Source organism: Lissotriton vulgaris, chromosome 10 (assembly GCF_964263255.1).
Source record: "Lissotriton vulgaris chromosome 10, aLisVul1.2, whole genome shotgun sequence".
Classification (NCBI taxonomy): domain Eukaryota; kingdom Metazoa; phylum Chordata; class Amphibia; order Caudata; family Salamandridae; genus Lissotriton; species Lissotriton vulgaris.
This window is the reverse complement of record NC_141698.1, coordinates 276,294,582-276,317,754: the sequence shown is the minus strand read 5'-3', so window position 1 is coordinate 276,317,754 and position 23,173 is coordinate 276,294,582. Positions and strand designations below refer to the sequence as shown.

General features: G+C 46.8%; 1 protein-coding gene across 1 annotated transcript in view; it reads right to left on the bottom strand.

Moving 5' to 3' along the window:
- Nucleotides 1-23,173, bottom strand: part of PTPN23 (protein tyrosine phosphatase non-receptor type 23) — a 599,643-nt gene that overhangs the window by 247,367 nt on the left and 329,103 nt on the right. Inside the window, exon 17 of the mRNA XM_086941008.1 lies at nt 1,751-1,905. Coding sequence (XP_086797134.1) covers nt 1,751-1,905 — 155 coding nt within the window. The remainder of the gene's footprint in view (nt 1-1,750; nt 1,906-23,173) is intronic.

Here is a 23,173-nt window from a genome sequence, read left to right as displayed (position 1 = left end):
CGGTATGGTCCGGCACTTGGAAGGTCTTACCCTTGTGGAAAGATGTTGACCATTTCAGCACTTTGTCTTCAATACCTGCATCTGACACTATGTGGGGGAATACCACTGCATGTTTCCGATTCTAAAGTTGGCTTCCCCAAATCTATAGTTGGCAGCCCTAGTCGTTAGACAACAGACATATTTTTCCAATTAATCTGTGAAAATCATACACAAGTGGTATGGCTGAATATGACCATGTATAGTGAGCACATTCTCTAGCAAAATGGGTTTGTAAGTTAATGAAACCCTGCAGCAACAAATACTGGAAGGTTCCCCTGGAGTCTGGCTTGGGAATACCTGCAAAGGTTGGATTTAAAACTGAACTTTGGGACATTGTGCACAAATAGGGGTAATCATTTTAAATATTACTTGCAAATAAACCAGGACTTGTGCAACTCACCAGTGGGTCCTGATCCACAATTTGGGAATCGATGCGCTAGGGATCCAACAGGCTAAAGTGCACATGTCAGGGACAGAACACATCAATGGGAATCACAACAGGATAAGTAGGACAGGCCTGGGAGATGGCAGCCAGAGGGAAGGGAATTCATTTAGAGGGATCAGCCAGAGAGGGGAAAAAGGAGGAGGACCAGCCCTGTGAGAATGGATAAATAAAGAACTAGTCCGGGAACAGGCAGGCTCACTGGGATGAGTCATAGCGGAGTTGGGGCAACAAGTCCCAGCCCAGCAGTAGCCTGCAAATGGAAACGGGTCTGGATCATTTCCCAGCGGGGAGGGCTAAATTGGGAACTACCTTGGAACAGGGTCTCAAAAGGGACCAGCAGGGGAGGGCTCCATGGGAGAGTAGCAGGTTTGAGGAGGGTGTAAGATAAGAGGTGAGAAAATGAATGCTCAATAAAGACCACCCGGAAGGTGTAGAGTTCAAATGGATCTAGGAAAGGAGTGGAGTGCACCAACAGGGAACACTTAAGTTGAGGGCTGTAGATGGGAATAGCTGGGCAATGGAGGACTTGTTGGGGGAATAGCACATGAGATGTACTACATGAGAGCACTGAAGCAGGTGGTTGGCCAATAGGGACAAGACTAAGAGGTGATGGACTTCTGGTAACTAGTATGGGAGGCAAGTACACCATGGATTTTTATTCAGTGTTAAATGAAGAACCTAAATCCATGGAGATAAATCTATCTGTTTCTACAAGAATTTGAATTCAAGTCTACAGAATAACTGTCTTAACTCATTTGATAAACATTGTTAAATTGGTTTGCACAAAAGAAATGTATTCATTATTTGAATGGCTTGTAAATCAGCCATATATTCAAGAAAAGTAAGCGTGACCTAAAGTGTTAATGGGATTGGCAGTCAAATTTTATTGTGTTCGACAACATTGTCAGGGAAGAATAGCCTTAAGGTATTACAGTATTCCCATTGAATCCATAATGAGCATTCACTTGCTAGCCATAGAAGGTACTATAGTCTCAAGAAATACCTTAGAAACATCTGCCTGCAAGACATACATTGTGATTGACCGCCTATTAGCCACACAATAGCCCAAGAACCAAGCCAATCCTCAACCAAAACTTCCATAAAGGATTACTGCATACTACACCCTTCCAACCATGCACTCCAAAGGAACAGAATGAAACTGAGCGTTTCATGGCCTCAGAATCGTTGTATAAATGTTAGACTGCAATACAGAGTACCAGAATACACTGAACAAGGAAAACAAATTGAAAAAAATTGAATCTACACCTTCATTTCCGAACGGTCAGTGGTCACCAGGGATGTGGTGATGTCATCCTTCTGGATAGTATCTCTCAGCTGCTTTAACAGGGATTCCCGCTGGACTTTCATCTCCCGCACTTTGCGCAAAATGCGCTTTATTAACTGAAGCACTATTTTGTCATCTGGAAAAATTAGCATAAAAAATTAACCCTAGTGATAAAAGTACAAATGTTACTATTGTTGATATATTTATCACATTTTTTGTTCAATACTATTGCATGTCCCTAAAGTTATTATACAGATCTTTGTCGCTCAAGGTATTATCTATCTGGGTGCGGAAAAATATTGTTGCTGAAAAGTTTCAGGGAGGTACGGTTATGGTATTTTGAAGGATGCAATGAATTATCTGATGGAGTGAGATGTTATCTTTCTTAAAATACTTAAAAAAACGTAATGATGTGACAAAAAATTGTGATCCATATTTTAAGTTTGAGTAATTGTAAGGTTTGATTGTGAATTATTATAATGTATTCTATAAGGTTAAAATAATGTACTTTGTAAATATACCAGTTTTGTAGGCCAATTACGGCAGATAGCTTAATAAACTTACAATCAAACTGATTAAAATACAAGCTGCATTACTGTTGGATTAGACAAAGAACGGGATTAGTATAGCGTAGGAAAGTGGATTATTATGTGGTGCGGTTGTGAGACCTCCCCATGTAAAAATGACACAATCTTGATCAGGTTCAGTTAGGTTTCTTAAAAAAAAAACCTTAGTTCAGTCCGGGGAAACTGTGGCATAGAGCAGTCAAACTTAATCATCAAAGGAACAAGTAAAAAGCATTTAGAAGTTCCAAAACAGTAGATATGCAAGAAACGCAACTCAATACAGTCAAACACCAATTTATTAAAAATAGGTTGTATTCTTTAAATAGACACCAAAACAACACAAATCTCTTGAGGAAACAGGAGATATGATTTTCCATCATTAGTAAAATACTGTATTTTAATCTATTAAAAGCAAAAAATTGTTGCAAGTACTTAGTAGCCAATGGGCTAAAACATCTGTTAGAATTAACCACAACAAGCTTTGGCCAGTTTTAGTGTCCTAAGAGTTCTTTTCTCCTTTAACACAGTCTAGCCAAAAAGTGGTCCTGATGATGACAGATGCGGAAAAGCTTAGGGGACGCTAAGGAAATGCTGTGAGTTTTCCTGGGGCCACCCTAAGGTCCACCAACTTCATCTCCAGTCTCAGGACTAGATGATCATATTGCAGCAGGGGAGTCCAGTGCAGGTGCAGTTGCCACTGGTCAACTGGTCTCCGGATTACGGCAGGTTGAGCGGTTTGTTACAGTTAAGCAAATCTTTTTCTTTGGGTGACCAGAGTAGACTTCAACTATGGGCCCCATGTACATGGGGCACTGCAGGAAGGTCTGGACTGGGTCGCCCAATAGGCACTTTGTCATCCAGCGGCAGGAAGGCAGTTTTGGCACTGGGCTCTTGAAAAGTGCAGGTTTCTTTAGCTTTTACTGGTCCTGAATCCTCACTGGAGGCTGACCACCAGACCCTAGGAGTCACTTCTTCCGTCATGGGAACAGTAGGTACAGTCCTCGTTGCGGGTCCCTTAGGTGCAGTCCATACTTTGGTGCAGCCTCTTTGAGTCCAGGGTGCAGCAATACAGTCTTTCACCTGTTTTCTTCAAATCCATTAGTGATGTGAGGACTGTGGGTCTGGAGTGCCATTTGTACGTCGTCATCTTGTTTGTGGGAGAGGAGGACTAACAAGCCAATCTGGCAATAGTTCCCACGAGGTAACAATTCCCACTTTACATCACTTACTGGGGTTTGGCCATCAAAAAATCCTGCGGTACCCTCTGTATCCTAAAGCAGTGGTTCCAAATCTGTGCCCGCAGTATCCTGGTGTACATTTAAGACTTGCCAGGGGCACAGCAAACATATGCGCACCAGTTTGGGAATGACTGCACTAATCCTTTCTTTTAGTGCCGCTGTTATTTTGCTTTATGTTGTAACTTGAACCTAGTGCTGTCTGCAGACAGTCCTTCCGGTGTACTCACCTCCTTGATAGGTCACAGCAGTGCTTCCAGACAAAGCGCTGCTCTCTCACCCGCTCATGGCCTTGCAGTAGCACAGCGGGTGACATCCTCCAAGAGACAGAGCAGGGCGCGGGGGAAGTAGGCAGTGCAGACAATGCAATGTAGCAGTTGTGTCAGCAGTAAAGCCACTGCCAGCATCAGCCAGCGCAGTCAACAAAGGATGGCTTAGCAGCCATGCCCAGTGTGGATAGCATGGCCCGGACAGATGACTTGATTCTGTAAATACAAGTAGCTTCATCTCATCCTGTGTGGTTAGCTGTGTTGGTAGCAATTAAACTGGAATAGAATGGAATAGATTAGTACTTCCTGAAGAGCTATGCATTTGTCCTGAGGTCCTATAGTGAGGAGATCCTAGGTAGGAGATCTGAAAGTTCGAATGTAAAAAAACAATTTTAAAAAACCACACATTTTCCCAAGTGCAAGAATTAGAGTTTCTTGCATAAGTGGAGTGCCTTAACTCGGCCTATAACCCATTTGTAAGCAGCCCGTTATTTGTAGCCACACCTTAAAACTAACTACCTGTAGCAATCCAAATTTTAGATTCTTGTAATTAAAATACATTTTTATGCCAGTGGCTATGAGATGTCCGGTAGAATTTTAGCACTGTGCAAGTGGACCCGCAGTTAGGATCGTTCAGACTGTCCGAGAATGAGACTGCACTTCAAGATGTTAGACTTGCTCCCAGAAGTGACACTGGACATATCTTCATATGCTCTTCCCTTTAGGTTTTCTTTTATAACACACAATCACATTGCCCTGCTCCGACTGAAGAGCCTGCATTGGATCTGTTATTAACAACAAACATTGGCTAAGCAAATGGGTCTGTTCTTTTTATTTAATGCATGTTATGTAACAAGTGGAGAGTGGTTTGGGATGCCTTTTTATATGTCAGTGTTTGTATGGAGTTTTGACTATATAACAGGTATATTTCTTTATCCATGTAATATATACATGGTTGGAATTCTGTACTGATAATGACACAGTTAAATACAGATCAGTTACCATAAAACATGATCACTTTATCAACATAAAACAAGATTGAATCATAAAAGCTGTTAAAAGAAAATTAGAGCTGATAGGAAACTGGCTATTCAAATAAGGCACATCACAAAGTGAGTTTTGATTGTATAATAGTACTTCTTTCATAGACAAAAAAGGAATTAAAGTTTGAGTCCACCCTGCCAGGGTTTGAATACATGAGGTATAGGTTACACACATCTCAGCTCCACCTCCTGGGCTAGAACTACCAGTCAGTACATGAAAGAAAGCACAGCTCCCTACCTTCTTGTTAGCAGCAAATAGAAACAAGAAGCGCCTAGAAGCACAGAGGGCTGAGCGCTTTACAAATATCCTCCTTGGGCACTCCCGGTTTTACAATAGTTAAGCACCGCAAGAAATGGGAAATATCCCTCCCCTCCGGTGGGTTGGAGTTGTGGGGGGGGGGGGAGGGGGCAGGTCGGAATTAGGGAGAAGAAAAAGGAGATACGAGATTGTAGGGAAAGGAGGGGAACCGAAGAGACAAAGAGTGTGGACAATGCAGAGGCAATAGAATGATGGAGGGAAAAAGGTGCCAGATGAGAGTGTCAGATAGATATGGGGAGAAGTGACAGGGGCAGGGGAGGAGGGACCAATGCACAGGTGACAGCAGATGAACCTGGTCAGAGTGGGAGAAACAAAGAAAACGATACAGAGGGTGCAGGAGAGAGAGCGGAAGGAGAAGTAACAAGTGGGATAGACAGAGAGAGGTGGTAATGCGGAGGGATGGGGGAGAAGAGGCCGCCAGAGCAGAATACAAAGAGAAAGAGAAAGAGAGAGAGAGAGAGAGAGAGAGAGAGAGAGAGAGAGAGAGAGAGAGAGAGAGAGAGAGACCTGTAGAGTGGGTGGGAAGAATAGTGTGACCGAGGCACAGTGGTGGGAGGGAGCATTAGAAGCCCAGTAAAACACGTGTCTGTTTATTGGAATACACAAAACGTCTGCTGAGTACGAGCACAGCGTGCGACGTACTTTGAGCCTGAGGCCGCTCTGTGATGGGGGAGAGGGAGGGGCAGGTGTGAGAGGCGCCATGACAACAAAGAATGCAGGAAAAGCAGATGGTGCACGCACGTGCATTCATGCTTGTGGCCAGGAAGCAGAGGCTGGGTGGCACTTTTGAGCTCCCCTTTACAAAATGTCGCGGAACAAACGGCGCATGCGCTGTTTTAGCTCGAGGTAAAAAGAGAGATGTACTAGACTTCCCTATTGGTATTCTGTGGTGCCATCCATGTACAATATTTTCTTTTGTGATGAAATGCTGCATTATAAAGATTTCATTTGTGAGGCTGCCAGGTCAGAAATGACCTCACTGTTGGCTAAATTAGATCATGTTTATACTGTTTATCTTAGACACTTTTAAAGAGGAGCCCGGGCGCACTGGATAGTGCACGGCTCGGGGCACCTCTAGGACGCAAACCCACTCGGAACACCTGCCCAAGCGAGCAGGAAACAGGTGAGCCCAACCCCACGGGGAGGGTAGTGGGAGGGAGCAGGATCGAATCACGAGCTGAAAAGCGGGGAAATCAAATGCGGTGCGATGTGATCTTTAGCACGACGGAGGAGAGCTGCAGCAGAGGGAGGGGGAGGGAGGCGTGAGCGCGACGGAGGAGGGCAGAGGGAAGGGAGGAGGCGAGCGGAGCCGAGCAGCTCCTAGGGAGGAGTGAAGAAGTGGACCAAATGCGGTCCGATGTGATTTTTAGCACGACGGAGGAGAGCTGCAGCGCAACGAGGAGGGCAGAGGGAAGGGAGGAGGCGAGCGAAGCCGAGCAGCTCCTAAGGAGGCGAGCAGCTCCGAAAACACCACCACGTTTCTCCGAGGCAAGGAGAAAATGCCTTGGAGAAACGCACGGCCATTTTCGGATTTGGGGGCGTGTTTTGCTGTGCTGAGTGACGGATGACGTCACTGTCTAAAGAACAGCAAAAATTACGCCCCCAAATCCGAAAAGGACGGGGCTACATCGGAGTGATGGATCTCTCCTCCAATGGCTGGCCTCCGTTTAGGAAGCCAGCCAATTGAGGAGAGGTCGAGTACAGAGGCGGGTTCAAGCTCCATACTCAAAATCATTAATTCTCTGACCAGAAGCTGGCAAGCCAGCATTTCCGGTCCGAGACCTAAAAAAGGATCTCAAAAGGCGATTGCTGCAAAAATAAGAAAACGTCAAATATTCCCTTCAACCTTTGTTTCCTATTTGAAGGAAATTAAAATTCATTGTCCTTGCAAGTTGCAGAAAAGCAGACAGTGCGAGTGTAACAGGGTTTCATCCTCGCAGTATATTTCAACTTTCATGGAAGCGGAAATGTAACTACAAATGACGAGGACACAAACCAACACTGTGAAATGCGACATCAAATGTCGTTCTGGATCGTTTTAAAGAAAAAAAAAACTAATAAGAACAAAAACAAATAAACAATAACAATATTCACCCACGTCGCAAACCTGGACCTGGCTCGTGACATCCCAGACAACACTCTCCTTCTTTTTGCAGTTTTCACACTTCATTTTAGATTCTGTATTTTTGGTGGCACCAGACTACCTCGGTTTCGGTTTTCCAGGTTCGGCTGCTAAACACAGATTCACAATGTTCGCTTAGGTCTCCCACGGCTGCGTCTCCAAGATGCAGTGCTGCTACGAAGAGATTGGCTAAATCCAGCTTGGGGCCATCGACGGCAGCCAGCCCAAGGTGAGCACCTCTACTCCTGGAAGGGTGCACTGAGGGTTCGGTGGAGAACGGGACAGCAGGATATGCACCACCACCTCAAGGCATGAAGTTAGCACACTGAGGGGTTGGATGTAGAGGGGGACGGAAGCCCTAGGTATCAACTTCCAGTCTGACGCACGGAACTGGCACACTGAGGGGGCAGGAGATCCTAGGTAGGAACAGTGTTGGCACAGTGAGGGGGCTAGTGGAAAGGGACGATGGGTACCAGTGGCGCACATCCATCCTGCGCACAACGTTGGCACACAGAGGGCTGGTGGAGAGAGCGGCAGTGGGTCTAAACTAGGCACCTTCACCCCAGTGTCCTGGTATTGGCAAAGAGACACAGGAGAAAAAGGGGGTGGGAGGACCAAGGTGCGCACCTTCACCTCCAGCACGGAGCGGGCACACCGAGGAAGCGGGAGGGGAAAGGGACAGGGGGCCCAAGGTAAGCCCCCTCCAGCTGCGGCTTTGAGGGAGTGCCAATGGCCCTATGAGAGGGATGGCTTCTACATGAGGCAGCAATTCCAAGGCAATCACCTCCTTCCCTGGACAAACTGATGGGGCTTGAGGGAAGACAGGGCAGCAGGCACAAGGTGAATTCCTAAACAGCAGGATCTAGAATGAGGGCTGCTGGCATACCGAGTGAGCTTTAGGGGAGAAGCGAGAGCAGGCCCAGGATGACCACGGCTCCAAATGTGTTCGGTGTGCGCACTGCGGACACACACAGAGAAGGCCAAAAGGCGAATACTTTGCCTCTGAGACACTGTAGGAGCACCACTGGCACACAGTGTCCAGCAAAGGCTGGAGGGAAGGGCCTAGCACCTGAGCACCTGCATCTGTGAATATGCACACTGGTGGCACTTTGGGGGCTGCAGGCACGAGAGATGCTGCATCATTAGAATACCTTTATCAGCTTCATCCCAATTATGTTAGGGGAAAAAAAATGGAAGAGCTCCTCATGCCGGGCTAACATTTCCCCCCCCCCCAGCCGTCCAAATAAACGTAACATAATGAGCCGTGACCACCGGCCAATAGGTCAAGGAAGCTGTGGGTCTAAAAAGTTAGAGAACCACTGACATAAACAAAGATGGCATAAGCTTTCTTCCCCTACCAGAAACCATGGGCACACCTGGGATGTACCCATCATAATGAGACACTTCTCCTGGAAAACCTGTTCTGTAACTGGCCAATCCTCTGAAAGAGATGTCAGCCTACCGCATTACACAAAGGAGCAGGCAAGCAAAGATGTGATCGCCATTTGCTTTACTGAGCATCTTTAAAGTGGAGTCATCTGTGGCAACTATCCGGAAGTCATTCTGCTGGAAGAGGTCACACCGTCTTCTATCAGCATTTCTCTTTGTTCCCTGTTCCTGGGAGCACTTCACACTTTCTAATAGACAGGCAGCATGTTGTCTTGGGTGACAACTGCTTCAGCGAGACAGGAAAGGCTACCAGAGGGTTTGGCAACAAATAGGCGACTTTCAACAGTCACCTTTCTAATAAAAGGTACCTTAAATCCGATTTTAGCAATGAGTCAGGTTTAATGTAATGAATAATTTGACACATTGGAGTAATATCTATGGTGGTCCCGAATGTAAGTTAGCACTTAATGTGGTGCTTAGCGAAAGTCCATGTTAGCCACCAGGACCACCGGCCTCGCTACCCTTAAAATGTCAATTTTGTGTTTTCACTGTCAGGGTATGATCAACACAAAAGGAACATGAACATGCATTTTCTTTTTAATATTAATCACTTTGCCTGGTGGGTATCAAGGCCTTCCCTAGGTGTGGCTTATTATTATTAAGAAGGAAGGAAGTGACCTGGCAAAGGGTGAGCTGGCAGGTTTAAAGCTGCCTGACTAGGCTGCAGTGGCAGGCCTAAAGTTGTTTTCGTTGTCGCTGCCGTGGTGGCACAATTAGGTTTAAATACATTTTACTAACATTTTGTGGCCATGTTCAACGGTCCGTTAGATAATATAAATGGGTACATCAAGCTCTACAGTGAACTGATAGTCTCCAAATAACTCCCCCTTCATCCCCTTAGCCATCTCCTCCTCCCCTCCCGAACTACTGGTCCCATTACAATATCTGGTTGCTGCAACATCCGAGTTCTCGCCAATTGTGGCCACAACGGGGTCTATATGCCTTCATGATGTTGGCAAAATGTAGCGCAACAGTCACAGAGTTTAGAAGGGTCTATGAGTTTCAGTTCTCGATGGTGCTTTGGGCAAGACCATTCTTTAAAGTCTCTGATGAAGTAGTCCAACAGACTGCCCCATTGTTTAGTGAAAGCTTTCTCCTCACTCAGTGCCAATTTCGACAGTATCTTCATACTTCGAATTCACCGTAGTCTTTCAATCCAATTATGCTTGGACGGCAGAATTTACTACACCCAAAGAAATAGAAGGTTTTGTTTGGCTGCAAATAGGAGTTGGAATATCAGTTTGCCTAGCATTACAGAGAGAATAGATATCTGGTATTGTCCATCCCAATAGAATCACCTCAAGACATCAGGCCAAGTCTGACCCATTGATTTGTTCAATAGTGGACAGTATCGAGGTCCAGAAGGGTTGTATATTCTGGGACAAGACCAAAGTATGGGCTTAAAGGATCCTTCCTCCATGCATACCCTCCATCAGAGAGGGCAGCGCCCTCTTCATTTTGGCTAGGTGTGTAGTGCCACCGGTACAATATCTTAAGTAGGGTCTCTCTCCCTCCCAAGTGCGGTGTATGCTTGTTAATGCTGATCAAGTTTTCTTCACATTGGCCATGGTCTATGGTGATTTCTAGCTCCTTCTCCCAAACATGTTGAAATGTGTGCTTGGTGGTGCCTCGTGCGGTATTTAGCATATAGTATATAATGAAAATGGCATTTTTGTCATCTGTGCAGTGTATGAGGTACTTTTCAAATGGTGTAAGGGCTCGCGTCCCCCTGTTTAATTCAAGGATGCAATAGCCAGTGGCATAAGTAAGTGCCAGAATCGTTCAGTCTCTGGGCGATAGCATTCCTCTTTTAACTGCTCACAGTATTTCATCGTCCTTTGCATAAATGTATCCTTCAGCGTTTTGACCCTTTTCCAGCCATTTACTATATACGGTTCTTCTCAGGCCAAAAGCAACTTTGCGGTTTCCCCAAAGGGGTGTGAACAGGGAGGAAAATGTAGTGAGACCACACTTAACCCCCACCTTTTCCCAGACCTCCAATGTAGCTCTTGTGATTGGGGATATATATAACCTTTTTGTCCAGTCTAGTAGAGGTTGCCAGGCGATTTCCCACAGGGGTCTTGCTGCCATTGTGTGATTCATCATGCATCACAACATGTCAGTTTTTTGCTGTGTCCAGTGGATAAGATAGCGGAGATGTACTGAGGCAAAGTAACAAGCCAGGTTGGGAATTCCTAAGTGTCCTAGTCGCAGAAGTAGTGAGCCCTGTTTCCGACTAATCCTCTTTGCCTGCACTGCCATATGTAGGTGGCACAGTTCGGCTGAAGGATGGTTATGTAGTCGCCCGGTATTTGAAGGGTTAGGGTCTGAAACAGATACAGTATCCTAGGCAATATCGTAATTTTTTTACTCTGCAATTCTACTGAGGAGGGAAAGATTTATATTGTATGGAAGTGTGCAACTGCACCTGTTACACCACTGCCTGAGGGGCGTCGATATACAATATTTCAGATTTGGTAATGTTAATCTTGGAAGCAGAGAATCTTTGGTAGAGGTGAAGTTCCCCAAGTACTTGAAGGAGGGAGACTATGAGGTATGCTAGAGAGAAGAGGATATCATTTCCAAATAGTCAATTTCAACCTTTGTTGGCTGAATCAGATTTCTTTATTCCCGGGCTTAGAATGAATATGCTGTGCTGGTGATTCCAGTGTAAGGAAAAATAAGATGGGGGTACGGGGCACCCCTGCCATGTACCTTGACCTATGTTTACCCAGTTAGAAAAGAGGCTGTCAACTCAAATTTTGGCCCGCGGGGCTTGATACTCTGCCAGAAGCCATGGCACAAATGTCTCCCCTCATGCCTACATCACTCAGGGCATCGGTCATTAAATCCCAGTCAACCCTGTTGAACCCTTTTTCTGCATCCGGGTGACCATGATAGACTGCCTTGTTCCCATAGTACCGATGTTGAGTAGTTGGAAGACCTTTTTTGTATTGTTGTCAGCTTGACCTGCTTGAATGAAGCCAGACTGGTCTGGGTGTATCAGATTCTCCATTAGGAGTTGGATTTTCACTGTGGCTATTTTGGTAAGGATTTTGGCATCTGTGTTGAGGACAGAGCTTGGACAACATGACCCACATTCATTAAGGTCTTTTTTTAAGCTTAAGGATCAGGGCTATATTAGATTCATTCATGGTGGGGGTGTCCCTACCCTCCTCGATTATCTCGAAATATTTTGTGAAATACGGACAATACTCTGGGGCTACTTTGAATACGTCAGGCCTGGCGCTTGGAGGATTGCAGCTTATATATGGCTCCAGGAGATTACGGAGTATCTCTCTAAATGGCTTAGCTTTGGCAATTGGGCTTCCGTGAGATATCGTGAGTGCTCTTGGGGGTATGTCTGTTGGTTGCTGTATAGCTGGGTGTAAAAGAAGTGAAAGCAGATTGCTTTTTCTCGGTCTCCTGCACATATTTGCCCATGTGGAAGTTTGACTTCCTGGTATGGCGGTCTTAGTGTGGCGGGCCCGAAGGAGGTTCGCCAGCATTTTACCTGATTTGTTACCATGGTCATAGTATTTATTGTCGAGTTTTGTCCATAGATATTCCTACTTATTGGTTTCGAGGGTCCGGATTTGGCCTGTTACTTTGCTACATACTCGTGGGGAGTGGGTGCTCTTCATCTCAAGCTCCCCGATTTCCATGCCCAATTTAAGACACAGTTCTTCTTGTAGTTTCCGGAGGCATGCAGCTTCTGCTATGAAGCTACCTCAGAGGACCACCTTTAGGGCACCCACAAGGTGGCCTAGCTCACTTCCCCAGTGTCATTACGGTGAAGATAGTCCTCAATACCCTTCTTAAAGTTATTGATCATCACTGGGTCCTTCAAGAAGTAATCTTGAAGTTGCCAGGTGTTGGTAACTCTCATACTCTGGGAGCCAATGTCAGTCAGCGTGCAAAAGACTGGGCTGTGGCCAGAGTGTGTGATGGGGTGTTGGGTGGAGTATGTCAGGTTGGGGAGTAAGCCCTTATCTAAAAGCATATAGTAAAGTGTAAAGTATGTTTTGTGGGCCCCCGAAAAATAAGAGCAGTCTCGGGTAAGAGGGTGGCTGGTCCTCCAGGCATCAACCAATCCCAGTTCGTCTAACAGTTTCCTACCTGCAGTGGATATTGCTCTCTCTGTATGATCAGTGTCACAGACCAGGTTAAGGTTGCCTCCAATAATCAGAGGTGTATTTGAACAAGCTGAAAGGTATGATTCACTTCTGTCAGGAGGACTCTTGATGTTGGATAGGGCTGTAGACTGATGCTAAAGTGAGGGACAGACATCTCAGCCAGCCTCATATGGTCACCCACCACGCACAAGCGCCCTGGATGGTCGTTTCCACCACTAGTTGTCAGTGATGATGTATTAGGACACCCACCCCCTCTGTCTTCTTGTGACCTGAATAGAAATACAGGTTGGGATAGTCTCTTTATTTTGGTGGGGGGTTGGTTTAGAGACTAGTCTAACTGTAGTAGGTGGGTTTCTTGACTAAAACCCCTTTCCGCTTTTGTAAGTGAATTGTTGAGAGGAAATGGGTGTATTATCTAGTGTGGTTGTGCGACTTTATTGAGTCATGCACTTACCAATCCCTGTGGGACCAATAGGTTTCATTTGTCAAACGGCCAGCTCAACCCTGAGTAGTTGTGGTTTCGACCAGAAAGGTTTACATGAAGGAACAAGCGTAAAGCATTTAAACAGCACCAAATAATTGAAGAAGAAATCGATATGACACTGAGGAAACTGGACATGAATATACAACAATAGATTGTATTTCTATGTATTTGTAGACATCACAATGAAAAAGATCTACAGATGGGTTCCCGAGATACAGAATTTACAAGGTACAGTAAATCAAAGCATTTCACTGAACTGAAAGCAAGCATTGGCAAATTCATCAAATTTGATACTTTGAAACAAAAAAAAAAAAGTTTGGCTAGCTGTGTTGCGGTCACTTAGAATCACCATAGACGACCGATTCCAATAGGCAGCCAGTCAAGGGGACTCACAAGGTCTTCAGAAACAGTTACCAGAATGGTTGAAGCAATCCGTAGTCAGTCCCAGGCACTGTTTTCTGTTGCAGTGGTTTACTATGGATGTGATCCTTCGCAAGGGATGAAAAATGCTCAAGGATGCTTTGGATGCAATGCAGTCAACGGGATCTTCCGCCAGCTACTCCTCAGGCCACAATGAGGATGAGGATGTCCTAGTCACAGGACTGACGACCCTCGAAGCCCTCTCAGTGCTGGTAGAATTTCAGTCATCACTGGGCTAGAAGTCACCCAATATCACAGTCATTGCCAAATTCTTCCCTGCACAATAATTCGACTTCTGGGTGATCAAGCTGCACTTCGCCGACCATCCCGGCTCAACTTGGAATGCCGGGTCCTGGCCTCTGGTGCTGCACTGCAATAGTTGGCAGCGATCTGAAGATTCTAGGCTACCAACTTGCCCCTGCAGGTTTCTCAGCTATTCGGGCCTTGTGCTGTGAACAGGACAGCCAACTAACCCTTGGAGTGTCTGACTGACTGGGCTCTGGAGATGACTTCTCCACAAGCAGGCACAGTCCCTCTCCTTTGCTAGTCACCATGTTTAGCAGTTGCCGTCCACGCCGGAGCAGCCCCTCTTAGCGGGTTCCAGATTGAAAGACAGTCTTTCTTCCGGTCCAGACGAGATCTGGGTTCTGGGTGTCAGGGGTGCCCTTTTATGCTCGGAAAATGTCCTCAGGGTAGAATGTGGTTGGTAGCCAATGGCATGCCAGGTTCGCACCCTCCTGATGACCACTTCCTGGAATGTGTGGCATCCGGCTATCCCAAAATGTACATTCTGCTCACTTTCAGCTTGGCAGAACCATTCCCTCAGTGTCCGTAATTCCCTAGACCAACCCAGAGGTGTGTCTAACAAGGGGGCTAAACACCACAGAAAAACTGGTTTGACAACAGGTTTCGGCTCTCCTAGCGTGCCAGGAAGCCTGCCTAAATAATGGGGCTGCCCTTCTCCCAAGTGTTCCCCATTTGACCTTCAAAGTCGGCTTCAGTTTTGAATGTCGCCTTTTGGGCAAACACTTATGTGGCTTCCTGAAGGAGGGAGCTAACACCTCTCCAGTGCAGGCCACTATAGTCTCCTTGCCTGGGAGTTATTAGCACTGCTCCATAGGTGGGCAGAAAGCGGTCTCTGGTTCTAGTTCCTTTAATCGTTAAGGGCACAGGAGATTGAAGCCAACAAAGTAGCAACGTTGTAAAAGTTGCAGACTGTTACTTGTTTCATTAATTTTGACTTGAGAATGTGGCATACACTTATTGGTGTCTGGGAACTGGCACTGATGTCTGGTTAGCAGGCCTCAGTGCACTCTAGAGTCGAAAAACCAGCAGCATCAGTCAAAAAACCTGGGGGTAACTATACAAAAAGAAACATTTCCTTACAACTGTCAACACAGAACTAGAGTGTCGCCCGCCCAGGCCAGCAATGGTCACTTTCAAAGCTCATTTGTTATGTCAATATGGCAGCCACAGGGGCGACCACACTTCTTGGGTCAGTCAGTGTGTTGGGTTATCAAAAGGTTTAACCAATTGTTGTCTCAGGATCTGGGGTGGAAAGAGGCTGGGCCATGGTGGGCCGCTCACTTTGTGAGCCTGTTCTAGAGCTGCCTTCCGGTCCAACAGTATTTCCTCCTGAGATATTGTTTACGGCCTCGTCACACTTATAGCCACTCTGGACTTCTTTCGCACTGTGACTCTTGAGGTGTGTTTGTCTGAGTCTCTGGGATATGTAGGTCTAATGCCTGACGAACGAGTTACTTACCTTCGATAGAGACTTCGTCTACCCGCAGATTCCTTATTTTAGAATATCCCCAGGCGTCAGACTGGATTCAGAAAACTTTCCGCAGCAGCACCTCTGCGCGCCACGGCTCCTGCCTGACGACGTCCACGGACGGGACGTCAGCGGAGCCCCCTTCCCCTCAACGTGCTCATGTCAGTTTTCGTCTGAGAAACTTTTCCGCACCACAACGCGGTGCCACCAACAAAAAAACTGCTAGAATATGGGAACAGTGTGCGAAAATGATGAAAGGAAATGAAATGGTGAAAAACAGCACCATAAAGGAAAGTGCCAGGCACTGTATTTTGCAAACTAGTTAAGGGAAAGAGCTGAGCACCGCACTGAGAAGCAATCCCCGCATAAACAAAAGCCAACCGCTTTGGAGGTAATGAAGATATACAAAAGATCACAAAACCTAAGAGACAGTCTGGTATCTACTCGCCCAAACAAACCAATCATAATCCAGAACACTTTGCTCAATGCATGGGGTCTACCAAATGTTACTGGACACTTTCCATGTGGCAACTGTAGTGTCTGCCATTTGACTCAATCTACAAAAACCCTACTTCTCGAGCAAGGCAAAGTATGGAACATTAAGAGACACACAAATTGTAATTCTGCCAACGTGGTTTATTTAATCACATGCCCATGCCAACTGCGATACGTAGGCATGACCAGCCGAAAAATTAAAACCAGCATATGTGAACATCGGAGCAACATCCGCAGTAAACGGAATACCACGAAACTGACAGACCACTACCTGACGGTGGGACACACAACCAATGACATGACCTGGGTAGTCATTGAACAACTAGGCGCAAACACAGAAAACATACAAGACCAGCTGTTCGAAAAAGAACAACGTTGGGTGTACAGACTATCCACTCAAACACAGGGTTTAAATGACAATATACCATGGAATATTATACGGCGAAAAATAAATACATCTCTTCTACGGGTCCCAGCAATTGTAACTGACAGACGAACCCTTCATTTGAGATCCTAGACACAAGCCTAAAATACAGACATCAGAGTTATTACTCAGGCATCCTACTAGGACGCAATTTTTTAAACCCAGTACAGGTACTTCTACTATTGAAAACACATATAGCATTAATGGCCATTGACAATACCTATATGGCTTATATCCCCGGATAGTACAGCTAGATGGCCACAACGCACCATTTAATCAAGTCCAGACACATTCACTATAGAGAAAACAGGTATCATACGGTTATAAATACTCAAAAGGAGCTGTAGCAATCTCTATACCTATATCTACCCCATACATCAGAAATGGCATTTGACAGCATCATTATGGGGTAGCTATATACAATCCTACACCACTGTGTCCCCAGTCAGCATTGCTATATGGCATCGACATATTTATAGGCAGCGCTGCAATTATTACATTTGCCTGACAGTGTTTAGCGACGCCTGCTATACTGAAGTTAAAAAGAGTACACGTTAACATCAGCCTGTACCACAATGGCATGTAAAAACATCCAGCCCTAGACAGCGCCAGTATATATTGTGTGGTTAAGGCTCACTGCACTATCCCCGCTGTTTTTACCCAGTCTCTGCAACACACATCTTGCAGATAAAAAACGTTATATGTTCAGCCAGGATGGACATACGCGCTAACACGCATGTGCATTCCTCTCAAGGTTAGCGCACCAGACACTATAGCAAACAATTTGCTCGGTCCCACCCACATGACCTCACGAGCACTTCCGCCAGCGTCCTACTAAAGGCAGGTGGAACGACTGCTCAGGGCAAACCAGCAGGACCCGATCATCTGCCTAGGTCATACTGAATTATATTTCCCCTGATAAACGTGAGTACCGGCACCCGCGAGCTAATTGAGGGTGCCGCCAAACAAAGCAGTACTTAATCTTTGATACTGTTCCCCTTTTATAACCGCAAGTATTGCCCATGGTTATCTCTACCCCCTCCCCAGGGTCAGCATGGGGAGCAGCAGAGATCGATCAGATCCATGAGGCAAAGTACACTCAGAGTTTAAGTGAGGCCGCCATTGTCAGTCTTTTATGTTGTTAGTCATACGTTTGCGATAATTTATGTTACATGTGTTCTCGCCTAGCATAATTCACGCGCAATCACTAGATACTTAATTTTAATGTTTTTCACACAATGTGCCAGAATGCGATATTTGTCAAGACAATATCAAGTCCACTTTTAAAAACGCTGCAATCATAATGATCCATTTACCCTGGACCCCTAAGAAACTTCACACCGCCGGGGCACATTGTAGCCATGCATGGTTATTTTGTAGATAGCCATCATGCATGCCCTCACCCAGTCACATGCATGATGCCATCATCTGCGCATACAGGAGCGCGCATAAATTTCAAATATCCATGTCAAACAACTAATCGCCTTGTACCTGCATTTACTAATTCTTTCCTTTACAGGTACTCCATACAGAGGATTTGAAAGTAATAAAAATCCACTACACGCACAGCACACTTTAGGGTGCGTGCTGATATTATCACCACTGTGACCATTCTTTCCTTTTTTTGGTCAAACACTTTACTTTTTTTGTTCAAACACTTTATTTGGGTCCTGATGAAAGCCTCCTGAACTAACAAAGGCTAAAACTAGTAGACCTAAATCTCTGAAGGGATACAGAGGTACATTTAAAAACCTCATGCAGATCCCAACAACGTTTTTACCTATGTCCTAGGAGCCTTTTATTAAAACTTTTACAAGGGTTATTCCTAGAGGCATTTTTAACCCATAACTGCACTTCACATAGCACTTCACTTTTCTTACACAAACAACCTGCTCTGCTTTAACTCAGGTGTTGAACCACAGCTCGATTGCACTAGGTGATCCAGCTGGGCCCGGTGATGAAGCATGCCACCTACTAGGTAGGTGGGAGAGGGGTTTCCTAAAACTACTTTCAGTTGTTTGCGCACCTTTCTTAAAAGATTTTGACCAGGATCGATGACCTGAAAACCTCAAAAAGGACTTGTCCATTTTGTTTATTCACATGCTACTCAGGGAAGAGGACAAGTTAACTTTTTCCTTACTCTCTAGTTGTTTCTATATGTAATGAAGCTATATAAAGCATCATGGCAGACAACAGAAAGTCCACAACCTTAAGGTATAATTGTGAAGGACAACAAGTCTGGAACACAGGAGCCAGGACAATCGACCAGAAGACGTCACCAGAAAGAGACGTTGTATCCCCAATACCCTATAAAATGTGGCAGAGCCAATAGACTTCAAACCAACAGACCACAGGGGTGGTAAGAGACCCCAAGGCGATAGAAAAGGGGAGAGCGGGGGGGGCGGGGTCAGGGACATGAATAGAACCCACACTGTACAACCTAGAGTGTAGGGTTGGAAAGGATACATGACACATGACCATACCGGCCAATTACAAGCCTGGCGGAGTAGAGCTATGAAAACAGAATGAAGTATCAACATCCTGTGTTGGAATGAAGTGAAAGCGTCACCCTGCAGAAGGATCAAGCCACTGGAGGGAGGTGAGCGTAGAAAGCCCAATCTGAAAAGGTCCTTGCAGAATGGGAAGGACGGCGGGCGTTAAGAAATCTGCGGCTAGACTATGTCTCTACCAGATACATCGTTACAGAAGGTAAGTAACTCGTTCATCTGATAGAGACATCTAGCCGCAGATTCCTTAACTTAGAATAGATACCAAAGCCATACCCATGGAGGAGGCGGGTCTGCGTCTGAAGCCCAATAAGTTGCAGAGGCAACATAGCCGTCAACAAGGGGACGACCCACGACAGGGACCGCAACCAGCACAGCCACACCAGACCATGAAGCTCAGAAAGAGCGAAAAACAGTGGGAGGCAAAAGGTACCACAAGCCGTCAAAGTACAGCATGAAATCCCCGTATGTATACCGGGTGAGAGAAAGAAAAACATACGCTTGATATGTCTGTGTGAAAGGGAAAGCTCATTACTTCGCAAGAACTGGAACTGAACCCAGGGACTGATGGATCCGCAGCATCGGACGTGCGAACCGTAAATAAAACCCAGAGGGAAGACAACCGGTAAGACAGAATCAACACATACCAGTCCAGTATGCACAACAGTAGAAAAAAACCCACCTTTGAATCCTGTACCAGCCAAATACGTAGGACAGTATTGGCAGGATGCCGATCCATGAACATAAAGTGCCAGTAGTAGTAGAAACAGAAGACACGCCGTTGGAGAGTCACTCTGTTATGAGGCATGTGAAAGGGCTGATGGCAACCATCAGAAGCACCCAACACAGGACTACAGTAAAAATGATAGTCAAGTGGATGACTGGACGAAACAGAAGCATACCGTGCGGACGATAGAACCAAACGAAGTAGAACAAGAACCCTCCTGTAGGGTTGCGTGAGCAGCTCAGATGCGAGAGACGCAATAGCAGAAGGCAACCGGCAAAAAGGGCACCAAGCAAGCTGGACATCCACGTAAGAGCACATAGGCGAGCAGACCGGGGCAATGACCATGGACACCGAATGAAGGAATGTTGACAGCGCGATTCTGCTGTGTAACAGCACAGCAGATATAGAGGCAAATAAATATGCCCAAAAATAAAGCGTTACACAGAGGACACGAAAAGTACCAACAGTCATGATGAAGCAGAAGTGGACAGAAAATGCCCAGACTAGCAAGCCACATTAGCCCTTCACCCGGGAGGAGCAACGTTCCCCTTCAAGATAGAGGAGACAGAGCTAGACACGACAGTCGGAAACAGTCAGGACCAATCGAATGGCCCAAGGACTCAAGAAGCGAGTATCCTAAAGAGAACACTCCCCTTGACAGTGGTACAGCAGGAATCCAGGCAAAAGTGTGTAAAACACCGGTGCTGAAAGCAGCAGGGAAATGTGTAAAAATTCCTGTTGGGAAAGTGCCCCAAAAACGAGGGCACAAGGCAAGGTACAGTAGAGAGGTACGGGGCGAAATCGCCACCTTGAAAGACAAGCCCAGTAAGAGCTGAAGTACAAAAATGTTATTTACCCCAGCCCTCAAAGGGTAGGGGAGAACCAGCACCACAGAAATGGAAGAATCAACGAAAACACACTATGATAGCAATCATACCAGGGTGCATTCCTAGGTTGCATCAACATTAAGAAGCGTACCACCCAATGGTTGTATCTTGGCGCAAAAAGAGGATAGAGCGTAAGTGGTGAGAACTGCGCCTGAAGAACAAGTTACTTACCTTCGGTAACAATATATCTGTAAGAAACAGTAGTTAGTATTAGATTCCTTACCTTAGAATATCCCCAGGCGTCAGACTGAATCCGGAAATTTTTGCGTAGCAGTACCCTTGCACGTCGGGAGGCATCATCCGCGGCTCCGCGTCCGGCGTCGTGGGCGCTGTGATGACGTCGTCGGAGTACTTAGACGCCGCCTCCGCGCGCTGACGTCAGTTCTTAGACACAGCTTTTCCGCGCCAAAAACGCAGAGCCATGTTAAAAACCAACACTGGTGCCATTAAAACTAGGGCACTAAAAGGGGATGACCTTAACCCTAGATATCGGTTCGCAGAACGGGGAGGATGGGTGGGGTGGTAAGGAATCTAATACTAACTACTGTTTCTTACAGATATATCGTTACTGAAGGTAAGTAACTTGTTCATCTGAAAGAAACAGGTTAGTATTAGATTCCTTACCTTAGAATAGATACCCCAGCAATACCAACCCCGGTGGTGGGTCTGCGAACCAATAATCACACCAGAAAGTCCTGGAGGATGGAACGGCCAAAGAAGCCATCCCTCCGGACTTGGCTGTCCAGGCAGTAGTGTCTTGCAAACGTGTGCAGCGATGCCCACATAGCTGCCTGACAGATATCCTGCAAAGGGACTCCCCGGCCCAGGGCAGTGGTAGCCACCGTGGCCCGAGTGGAATGGGCCCTCAGCCCAACAGGAGGCTGCTTCTTCGCCAAGGAGTAACAAGCCTTGATACACAAGACGACCCACCGTGAGATGGTCCGCTTGTGCACCGCCCGTCCCTTCTTAGCGCCACCGTAACCAACAAAGAGTTGGTCATCCACCCGGAACTGGCATGTGCGATCTAGATAGAACAAAATCGCACGTTTTAGGTCCAGACTGTGGAGCCGCTCTTCTTCTTTTGAGGGATGCGGTAGCGGAAAGAAGGTGGGCAAGGTGATAGACTGCCCGATGTGGAAGGCCGTGACAACCTTGGGCAGGAAAGAGGGTCTAGTCCGCAACACAACCTTGTCCGGATGGACAAAAAGGAAAGGAGGTTTGGATGAAAGAGCCTGGAGCTCACTCACTCTCCTGGCAGAGGTGATGGCAACCAGGAAAGCAGTCTTCAGAGTAAGAAGGCGGAGAGGACAGTTGTGAAGTGGCATAAAAGGAGCGCACATCAGATAGGTAAGGACAAGGTTCAAGTCCCACTGAGGCATCACAAACGGAACAGGAGGGGGCGCTAGAGGGCGCACTGCGGAATGGCCGCACTGTCGTGAGGCTCCCGCTGCCCGGAGCTATTATCCGCCTAGGTATCCTGATTACCATCGCTGCGCCCTGAACTGACCCCACGGATCGGTTGGGATATCGGCTGTCCACCCACGGTCCAACTCCTGAGCCATTCGAAGGTTGCTGGCCGAAGTTGTGTGGATCCCAAGTTTCTCCGGCTCGCGCTCTGGAGGTCTGATGCCCTCTTGCCCGGCATCACTGTTCATGCCAGTCCGGGGCTCTGCACGTGGGGTGTAGGCCTAGCTCCGCCCTTCTCCGCCAGGCCTGTTCGCTGGTCGGGCGAGACGCTTGGCTCTTCTTTGTTGTCGGACTTATCTATCGGCTATCCCATCTGCCTGCCCGGATACCATTGAGTACGGAGGCGCAACGGATCTTCTACTTTGATTCTGAGAGTTTGCCCCCTTGGGCTGGAAGTGAAGACGGCCATTTCTCGTAGTTGGGAGTGGCGGGGCGTGCTGGCCTGCTCGTGCCCCCACGATTCGAGCTGCTTTCTACTTGGCCGGGTCCCTTGTCCGACTTCTATCCTGACTCCTATTTGCCTCGATCCCCCACTGCACCACCGATATGGGGAAGCCGGACACTAAACAGTCCAAATTGTCCTTTGACTCTGGAGGGGCTAGGCGAGGGACGCGTTTGCTCCAGGAAGCTGGGACTTCGCGGTCCCCCCCCCCCCCGAATGTCGCTGAGAGGGTTCCGCACCCACCACCACCGGACTTTGCCCAAATGATGCAGGAGATGAGGCAGGGGTTCGCCACTATAGTGGACAAAGTGGACAAGATATCGTCGCGCATTGATGCGGTCGTTCAGAAATTGGACGTGCATGAGGAGCGCTTGACGGCGGCGGAACAGCGCATTTCGGACCATGATGACACGGCGGCCACCCATACCACCCAACTGGCGAGAATGGACAATATCTTGCGTGTCATTGCCGCTAAGAACGAAGAGTTGGAAGCGAGGAGTAGGCGCAACAACGTGCGCATTGTAGGTGTCCCGGAGTCCACGAATGTGGGCAAAATGGAGACTTATGTGGAGAGGCTCCTGGTGGGCGCCATTGGGACGGAAGTTTTCTCGTCCCAGTTCATTGTTGAGAGAGCGCAT